General features: G+C 31.5%; 1 protein-coding gene across 1 annotated transcript in view; it reads right to left on the bottom strand.

Annotated features, from left to right (window-relative positions):
• Positions 1-4256: 4256 nt before the first annotated feature.
• Positions 4257-10992, bottom strand: part of LOC148622770 (triacylglycerol hydrolase DDHD2-like) — a 28707-nt gene continuing 21971 nt past the window's right edge. The window contains exons 21-22 of the mRNA XM_088572952.1: positions 8445-8583; positions 4257-6337 (exon numbers count right to left, since the gene is read on the bottom strand). Coding sequence (XP_088429078.1) covers positions 6031-6337; positions 8445-8583 — 446 coding nt within the window. The 3' untranslated portion in view covers positions 4257-6030. The remainder of the gene's footprint in view (positions 6338-8444; positions 8584-10992) is intronic.

Here is a 10992-nt window from a genome sequence, read left to right as displayed (position 1 = left end):
TTTTCTTGTTATATATTAGTATTGGATTTAGAGATGGGGTAGCCAGTAACCCATTTTTGCAGGGTTGTACAGATACCTTTTAAACAACCAGTAAACTACTGGTAATCATTTTTTATAGAAAAATGATTGATTTTTTACTTGTTTACTAAAAATCTGTCATGTCATTATTGCATAGAGCAGCAGTTTTAACAAATTTAAACCATCAACATCTGGCAAATTCAGGATTTCGGATTTCAGGTGTAAATTGGAGCAAAGTGTAGAACAAATTTTTCGGGTTGAATTTTAAAAACATCAAGAATTCGTGCAAAAAAATCTCTCCCCCCCAATTTTTTGGGGCATATGCCAGGTCAATACCAGGATAGAGCACTGTGTAATTTATATTAATGAAATCCTATAGAAACAATTAACATTATAGCAGGATATTTGAACTAAGCTGATTGCCTTCTGTTTATTTAATAGTGGATTTAAACATTGGCTTAACATTTTGAAATAAGAAAATGATTAACATTTCTATTGTAGAAATGATTCTATTTTATTTATATGACCACCATACTGTGGGTTAGTTTATTGTGGACAATGTTTACAATTATACTTTTGTTATCTGATTTTTTTTTGGTTTTTTTTTTGTTTATGTACCAGTAAATGTTGTCTTGGGTTTTTTGCTTTTTTTTGGTTTGCTGATTTTAAGTACTGGTAGTTATAGTGCATGTAACGTTTTTGTTATGTACATTTTGTTTATGTTTCAATAATATCAAAGTTAGTACACAGATTCTATAGAGCTTTTATTTTCCCATGTTTTTATTTATACAGTAAATATTGGCACAAATTTTCTTTTTTTTTCCTTTCTTAAAAACATCATGGAAACAAATGAAATTTAGTAAAATTTCTAAAACACATATTAATCTTATTTTCCTTTTTATTTTAAAAGAGAATGTAGTGGACATCTTCAGTTAAAAGGTAGAAAAAATACCACAGTTTCTTCATTTGCATGCTATTTAAGGGGAATTTGGTATTTTATTTTTGTAAGTTCAACTGGTTTTTATATGGGGAAGGACACAGTTTTAAAAAAAAGCCTACAAAACTTTTACACATAAACTAATAGTCTTAATGGTCTTAAGCTGAGAATTTTCATCCCAGTGGGCTTCTTGTCTTTTTGACATACTCACCATATCCATTCTCTTTATTTTAATGGTAGACATAAAAAAAAAACAAGTTTGTTAGGTCAATCAAAAATGATATACATGCATACAAAAAGTATATTTTTGTAACGTACATATAGTAACACATATAACCAAAAATACTAAGCATTTTCAGAGGCTTGGTATTTTTATGTAGAATAAATTATTTTCTCCTTAATTTTAATACAAGAAAATTTATTTTTTCACTCCAAATGCTGGTGTTCAGGTAATTATTATTTTTAACAAAAATTAATTTTGCTAAGTTCAAGGCCTGTAATTTCTGTAAAAATCATCGAAAGTTTAATTTGACCTGTAATTTATTATGGTGAATTTACATACCGAAAATCATGTCAGTATCTGCAAGCGTTTCGAAAAAAAGTCTGGAAAACTGAAAATGGACTGACGGACTGGTCAAAAACATTATACCCTTCGCTACTTCGTTGTGTGGGGTATAATTATGGCCAGGAAATGTTCTCTAAAAAATCCCAGGCTTCACATCAGAAAATCAACTCTTGTCAGTTTATATGTTTGTCTGTCACACTTAGGGGTACCTACTTTGTGTAATCTGTAAAGTTAAAACTTTGCACATTGATTAAATACATAATGAAGATGCGCACCTTCTATTATGGAGAAATTTGATCCATTGTTTTCCACATTTTTAGCATATTGAACTTTGCCCTTTTTGTCACTTAATGTTGTGAACAGTACCTACTTAAAATAGATTTTAAACTTAAACAAATTGCAACAGCAAATCTTTGATTGAAATATGTGGCATTATGACCCAAATAAACACAGAAAAAACTCTAACAAAATTTAACATGAGGAAACTTCAAAATATGCAGGACAAATATAACAGTACAAAGGTGAGATAACTCTGTAAAAATAATGTTTGCTTTTTTATTTTTACCAGTTTCATGTAAAGTATGATACTAAGATGGATTTTTACCTTATTGACTCTCTCCCAAAATATGCTGCACATAATATGTAAAAATTTGAATTAGGATGGGTATACATGTATTTAAATTTTGGTGAAATTTTTAATTACAGAAAATGCTTATTTTCAGGCATTAATAAAAAAAAAATTGTAGTGTTTGCTTCTGCAAGCTATTTATCAACAGTTTTACCTTCGTAGAAAGAATCTTTTAACCACCAAATGTAGAATATTTGCTTCTTCATTTTTATCAAAATTGGAATTCTTGAATTTCATTATCTTGAAAAATGGACACATGGTTTACTACTTAGCTTCTAAATCTATTGCAATTTCTTTAGATTAAGGGCAAAATTTTACTAGATTGACTTCATTATTAATATAATATGTAACTCAAAAATATTGAAGCAGTATTATTCAATCTTGACACACTGATTAAATACACATTGAAGATGGACACCTCCTAGTATGGTGAAGTTTGATAAATTTTGCCTACATTTATAGCAAGTCAAACTTCGCTGTTTTTCAGCAGTATATGCTATCATTAGGACATATAATATTCATATTTGTAACCCCCACTGTAGATTTTTAACTTGCTAATAGTTACGTACATGTAGAAGACACTGATGTGCTGAAAAATATATGACAGGGATGCAGATCCAGACATGCATTGGTCTTGTTAACTATTGGGAGCGATATAAAGAAGTCTTGTTACTTAAAATAATAAATAAAAGAACCCTATTTTATTTTGTTAATGAGAGCAACAGAGCTCTTTGTTTTGTATCCGTTCTGAAGGAGAGGGATACACTGTTTTACCCTTGTGAGTGTTTCTGTAACACTTCTTTTCCATCACAGTTGTCTAGGCAACTACTCATCACAGTGGCTTGATATTTTAACAGTCTTTCCGTAGGTATGCCATATGGTGGGATTTTTTAGGAAAAAAATTGACAACAGTTTCCTGTTTACCAAGGACTTTTCCTTATATCATGATTAAAAGCAGGGGTATCACCAATATGAGCCATTGCTCACAGATTTCTTTTTTTTTATTAAGTAAGTAATGTTTCCATTTTGATGTCTGAATATACAGATAGGCAAGTTGGCCAAGTGAAGGAATTTTTACTAAATGAACCCACTGATATTGACATCAGTTATAGGTGGCAATTGTGCCAGTTGATTTTGTATGGGTGCCAACTAACCCTCTGATACTCACATGGGTGGTAACTGAACTTGCTGATATTGACATCGGTTATAGGTGGCAACTGTGCCCATTGATAGACATGGGTGGCAACTGACACTTTGATATTGACATGGGTGGAAAGCTTACTTATTATGAAATTGGTGGTTACTGTATCCAATGATACCGACGTGAGTGGAAACTGTACCCACTGATACTGACAAGGGTTGTAACTGTTCCTTTTGAAGGAAACTAATGTACCCATATTATTACAGGATATATTCCAGTATATACATATATTTTCATACATTATCTAGTGGTGTACTCTTGTTTTACTTGTGTTCAAAATAACCGTGAATCATCATCTGATTAAATGAAAACTTGAGATCTTTATATCTTACCTGCCAAGAAATGTACAAGGTTGCAATCTAACACAACAGGAGCATTTTTTTTTCTCAATATATATTTATGTACCTATATATCAACAAGTGTTAGAGAAACCATCTTGTTCCTGTGTTGGGATTTGGAGTTAATAAAACATTCCTTGTTAGCTTTTGGTAAAATATAGTGACAAATAATTTATTGTTTTTAGTATGGATCAGGACATAGCTCTGCTAAGTGTTGGTCTCCTTTTTTTTATTCAGAGAAAGAATTGCATTTTCTTGTAGATAGTTGCTACTTTTCTCCAGTCATTCTAGAGGTTACTTGAGACATTTGAACTGTTGTAGTAGGAAGAAACAAACTTCCACCTTTCTGAATTGTTCAAAATATATTCTTAATTTTACTATTTACCATATGTAAAATGTAGCATACTCTTGGAGAACTAGTGAACTGAATCTACTTGTAAGAGTTGTCTTGAACTTTTAACTACTGAACTGTAGTATTACAGATGTTCATTTTTTTTTACAGATGTGGTATCTCAATGAAATTAATCATGTTAAGTTCCTTGCTTTAAGCAGCATAATTACAAGATAAATACAGCACCATTAAAATACTTTAATAATTTATATCATATGTACAACTTTATATTACAACACAGAAATAATGTACAATTTCATTGATGTTGTACACTCAACCTAAACAGTGTTGTAAATGTAGAAAGTCTTCAAAACTTTAGTACTGTTTTATGTTTTATGTATTTAAGAAGATAGAGGATATATTTCACGTGCATGTAGGTGATTGACTTAAAAGTGAAACAAAAACATTGATCAGGAACAAAGAAAAGGTAAACTGGTCACTGAAGTTTCTTCCTTACTTCAACAACCTAAAGCATTGATAAAACATTTCATGTTGGTTAATATTGAATCTGGAAACAAAAGCAAGACAAAAGGAGCACTTATTTAAAATATAAACAAAAGTGAAATGTCTAACTGGTAGCTAATGCTGAAAAAAATTAATATAAAGAAATCATCACAATATAAAAGCAGAAATAAAAATATTGCACCACATAAAAATAAATGGCATGATTTCACAAAAAAATATATAACATATTTATATTAATGTAAAAAGAAAGTATTGACATGACTACAAGAGGATGTCTATGTAGAAACCAGGCAGATCCTATGATATGGATGACACGGAGTAAAATTCATTGAACATTTTTTTTGTTCCTGTGTAATGTTAAACTCATTATGATCAGAGATAACATTTTTTTGTCTGTACCATAAGTTGATAACTTAAAATTTATGTACAAAGTTCCCTAATAAATCAGCTAAATTAAGAACAGATCAAAGAGTTATTTCCCTTTATTTAAAAATTTTAAGTGATATCTGTTATTTATTCAATTCTTACAATTGTATTTAATATTAAACCAACATTTATTTCTTAGAAAACACGAGTTTGTGATCTCTTGTGTATGACTCCTCTTAAAATAAAAGATTGACATTGGTTCAAACAAATCTTGTCAGATGGTATTACAATGTACCTAGAATCTACTGTATCATCAGCTTTGCTATTATGCCTGTCCTTTTTTCTGTTTAAAGTGACTTATAAAAAAACTAGTACAAATAATTAAAATCCATCAAATTGTTATCATCCAAAAACTGTACCCATTTTTTTTTATGGTTACATGTTACTTAGTCCTATAACCCTGAAAATTAGAAGTTTTTATTAATATGGAAAGTGAGCTCACATTAATCACCAAAGTTTCATGAAAATGGTTTTAAATACTTTTAGAGATATTGGGAGAAAAAGGAAAAAATCTCATTTCTTTTTTTCTGATTAATGAAGTCCAAAACTCTATAAAAAAAAAAAAAAAAAAAAAAAAAAAAAAAAAAGCATTGGGATTGATTTTTTAATTGAAAAAGAGCACTTGTCAAAAGATATAAACAGGTTACTCAAGTTTCATTAAAAAGTTTGGTACCTTTTTTAATTTATTTACTAATTTGGCAAAGTTAAGAACAACCATTTACCATAATATGTCCTGTTTTTCAAAAAAATTAATTTTCAATTTAAATTAATTTTCCCTCTTGCAAAGCAGGGTGATATGGTGATCGGGGTCTTTGAAGTGTACTAACTTACTTTTTTGGCAATAGATTACTTGCTAATAATATTATGCGTTAAAAAAATTCTGTTTTATCACTGAAGGAAATTTGTTTACTTTAAATCTCTCACATTTATTTAATCAATGTTCATTTTCTTTTCACATAAGGTCAAGGAATTAAGTTCTACATTGATGTTAACATATGAATGATGAACTCCCTCCTTATACCAATTACTGTATACATTTCAAATGACTCCAGAAACAAATGTCATTTTTTAACAAATCCATGCATAGGAGGAGGTCCTACATTCTGACTTGGGGGAGTAGGTCCAGACATAGGTCTTACATGAGACTGAGGTGGTCCTGGGGGAATTAGAGGGACACTAGTTGGTTGACCCATGGGTGGTACAGAAAACTGTGAAGGATGTATAGCACCCTGTGGCTTGTTATACAGTGGTAAAGGAGGGGGTCCAGAGGGAGCCTTCTTGGATGATTCAGGTCCTGGCATGTGTGGCATTAGCCCTTGTGGACCATAGAGTTCTTTCAATACTAATAACACTGTATCTTCTGATTCCCTGAAATAAAAATGATTCCATTCAGTATTGTCACTATAAAAAAAGTACATACACCACACACAAGTACACATATATACAATTTGTATAGAACTAGCTTCTAACATGTTAAGAATCTGACTAGGCAACAATAAAGAACTAGAAAGGGGTCAATAAAAAGTTTATCTACAACCTGAAGACAGAAAGTTTTATCTAAGTAGTTTGGTATATACAGTATTTCGTGTTTGTTTTGCATTTGTCAAAGCACAATATTTCCAACGAAACAAACTACGAACTAGAAAGAAAACCAAGGGATTGGAAATGATGAAAAATAAATGCTATATATATTACTATAAGAAGCTCTGTAAAATCCAAGCTATCTATCAACCATAAGCCTTTTCCAACTGAAAGGTTTTACCACATGACACGTTACATAATTACAATAATTGCTTCCAACCCAAACCCTATAAAAATACCAGTATCTCAAAGGAGAGACTATACAACACGTGGGACCAGGAGTTTAACTGACAAAATCTCTTACCAATAACATTCAGAACTAACAGAAAATATTAGGCAATTAAGATTTCTACTTGTTTGTTTTAAATCAAAACATCAAGCAATAGAATGTTTCACAGGGCTCAGCTTGATACTACCACAGAGATCATACCTTTAACAGCTGGGGCAAGTATAGGCACACCATTCTAACTTGATACAGCTTTGAAATTTTATTGTGGTTAGACAATTGACACAGTGTAAGAATGAGACCAGAATCTAAGTCACTCCTTTTTGGCTCTTATTCCTTAACTGGTCAAGTCTTATTTTCCCCAAAATAAATCCCAGTCTGACCTTTGAGATAAAGAATATTGACAAACAATATAGTTGACATCCACATATCCATGATTCATTTGCTTTTAATAGAGTTATGTTGTTAAATTCTATGAAATGTTTATTTTGGGCCCTCTCATGGCCCATAACCAACAAATTAATATAAATGTCCCTCCTATGGTAAATAATCTTCGTAGTAGATTCATTAAGGATCAACCAACTAATATTCGTCTTATGGAAAGAAATTTAAGTGTCTATGGATGATAAAGATGACACAGACAATGTGAATTACACAAAACAACACAGACCACAAAAGCACCATACCATTTTAGAACAGCAATTTTTTTGCAGTCATATTAAAAATATTTATATTTACTGGATTTGGCATGGGATTATTATTCTAATTTTTTCTGTTATATTTTATATACATCCCATGACCATCAGTTAATATAGCACTATTTTTACCTAAGTCCCATATTGGATACAATTTTTTTCATAAATTTGATATAAAGACATTGAAACAGAGAACACATTTGATATTTTACTCATTAATTCAGTCAAATCGACCCTATATTGTTTATAGTCCGTGTTATGTACACAAGTACGTTCAATAACTCAGTTTTACCACAATGTGACAGACTGGTTTGTTTCTGCACTTAAATATACCTTTCACAGTCAATTTTGTAAAATTGTTAGTCACCACATGGATATAATTTGAGAGCACTATGAATTTTATTTAACGAATTTTATATCAGTTTTTGTGTGTGCATTTGTTCAATCTTTAGAAGGATGTAACACATTTAACAGTTACTATTTTGAAGGTATTTTCTGACAAACCAGTATCAATATTTGTGTACATTTGACACTTAACCAGAGACATGCGGTACAATATTGATAAAAATAAAATACAATTAGTGTGCCAGTCATGCAGGCTATGTGGTACAATATTGATAAAAACATAGTTCAGTGTGCCAGTTATGCAGTGCACTTATTCAGCCCTTAAGAGATATTCATACTCTTGTATTAACTATCTCGTAAATATTTTCAGCCAACCACCATAGTTATTGAATAAACCAACCAAACCAAAAGTGATTAAGTTGAAAATTCCTTTAATATTTATTGAAAAAAATCACCCTTGGCTCTCTAAAGTAATATAAGCTTTGATGACTGTAATAGTGATAGCTTTATTGTTTGAGTAACAAGAGGATGAAGACAGAACTTAATTGTCATATATTTTATGTAAATTATTTAAAAAATCAGAAAAAAAAGTTTTAACTACAAGATAAGAGAGTGTATAACGACTTACCAGTAACATCCATGACTAGTTAGAGCAAATATATAATCATTAAAGCTTTCTATTGGTCTTTCCTGTAGTACATAGTCTATCCTCCGACCTTCATTTAGTTGTCCTATTACAATATCATCTTCATAATTTGATACTTGGGCTGCAAACAAAGTAAAAACTTCAACATATGTTCTATGTTCTCATAAGGTACCAACCACTAAAACTATTTCAAATTTTAGAGAAAAAAAATTGACAGAAAAAAATAAAATATTTCTCCCAGCGTAGATTTTCAAATAAAAATTTCAACTCCGGATGCTGCTAAATAAAAATTGCACTTGCATGAATTTCTAACTCTGCATAAAATCCCAAGCCCCCCTCCTCTAGCTGAAAATGGTTGGTGCATAAAATTGTTAAATATGTGGTTATTGCTGTGATAATGAACAATACTGAGCAATTGTTAGTGACAAATTGATAAAAACATCATTTTCAAAGCTCTTGACTAATTATGATTAAACAGTTATTACACCTCCCCAGCTTGGGTTGCCTGGGATGCTTCTTGTCTATTTCTCTCTCAACCATAAAAACAGTTCTAATTCTATATTAAATACATCATAATTTCTTTTCAGAGTAAACTAGCAGAGGGGCTATACACCACACACCAAATTCTCCAATTTCTCCTTAGATAAGATGGCAGAAGGAGTATACACCACACACCAAATTCTCCAATTTCTCCTTAGATAAGATGGCAGAAGGAGTATACACCACACACCAAATTCTCCAATTTCTCCTTAGATAAGATGACAGAAGGAGTATACACCACACACCAATTTCTCCTTAGATAAGATGGCAGAAGGAGTATACACCACACACCAATTTCTCCTTAGATAAGATGGCAGGAGTATACACCACACACCAATTTCTCCTTAGATAAGATGGCAGAAGGAGTATACACCACACACCAAATTCTCCAATTTCTCCTTAGATAAGATGGCAGAAGGAGTATACACCACACACCAATTTCTCCTTAGATAAGATGGCAGAAGGAGTATACACCACACACCAATTTCTCCTTAGATAAGATGGCAGAAGGAGTATACACCACACACCAATTTCACCTTAGATAAGATGACAGAAGGAGAATACACCACACACCAATTTCTCTTTAGATAAGATGGCAGAAGGAGTATACACCACACACCAATTTCTCCTTAGATAAGATGACAGAAGGAGTATACACCACACACCAATTTCTCCTTAGATAAGATGGCAGAAGGAGTATACACCACACAAAATTCTCTAATGACACTTCAAGATGTTTAAGTTAAAACAATTGATAATTAATCATTTAGCATTCATTTCTAAGTCATTATCAGCATACCACCAAGTTTTCATTGTGTACCAGAAAATCTAAGTAATAATATCCTTTATGTTTATAGTATTCTAGGTAGTTTTATCTTCAATTGTTTAGAAAGATTGTTCGCTTTATTTTGTTTTTGTTTTTTTTTGTTGTTTTTGTTTTTTTTTTTTTTTTGGGGGGGGGGGTGTTGTTTAATGTTTTCTGTTTCTAAAGTGGAGTAATTTGGAGCACTTATAGAAATCAAATTTACCGCATAAAATGTAATAAAATCTTGATACAACTACAAAGAGCCAACCCTGAACAGTTGGGGCAAATATGGACACACATTCAAACTTGACACAACTTTGAAATTTGATTACAATTAGACATTTGACACAGAATAGAAAATTGACCAGAATCCAAGTGGTAACACCTAAATGGTTCAAGTCAAAGCCTGCAAGATCAATTCCAAACTTCCTGTAGGGATATGGCACCGAAGTGATCCATTTCCTTTCACTCAAATTATTATCCAGAAATCAGATAATACCTGTTTCTGGCCCATTTTCTTACCTGATTCAAATCATAACCCCAAAAATCAATCTCAGTCTTCCTTATGTAATATGTCACCTTGTTGCAAAATTTGTACGAGATCCATTCACTTTTACTCCAGTTGTTTTATGAACATAAAATGCTTGTTTCAGTTTCCCTTTGGGCCCCTAATTACTACTAGGATCAAATCTAAACCCACAAAATGAACCCGGTCTTCCTTTGGTGATATGGCACCTTGTAATACAATTTTGAAAAAGAATCATTCACTAATAGTCAAGTGAATGTCTAGACATCAGGAAAAGGCATGTTTCTGGCTCTCCTTTTTGGTCCCTAATTTCTGAAAAGTTCAAGTCAATACACCCAAATTCAATCCAAGTCTGACCATTGTGATATAAAATATGGATCAATATAATAGAAATTCCTATGCTTTTACTGAAGTTACATAGTAAAAGTCTACGAAATGCTTGTTTTAGGCCCCTTTTTGGCCCTAATTATAGAACTGTTGGGGCCATAACCCAAAAATATCAATACCAACCTTTCTTTCATGGTTTGGAACCTTGTTATATTAAGTTTTATAGAGATCTACCAACTGATACTCAAATTGTTGCAATAAAACCAAGTGACTACAGACAATAATAGCGCCATATCAATGCATTACCATAATTTGTTTTTTGCATTTGTATA

The sequence above is a fragment of the Perna viridis genome, chromosome 3 (genome assembly GCF_037379345.1).
Source record: "Perna viridis isolate PV_CMFRI_1.1 ecotype Kerala chromosome 3, ASM3737934v1, whole genome shotgun sequence".
In the NCBI taxonomy this organism is placed as follows: domain Eukaryota; kingdom Metazoa; phylum Mollusca; class Bivalvia; order Mytilida; family Mytilidae; genus Perna; species Perna viridis.
The sequence above is the reverse complement of the archived record's forward strand: the minus strand, read 5'-3'. Positions and strand labels throughout refer to the sequence as shown.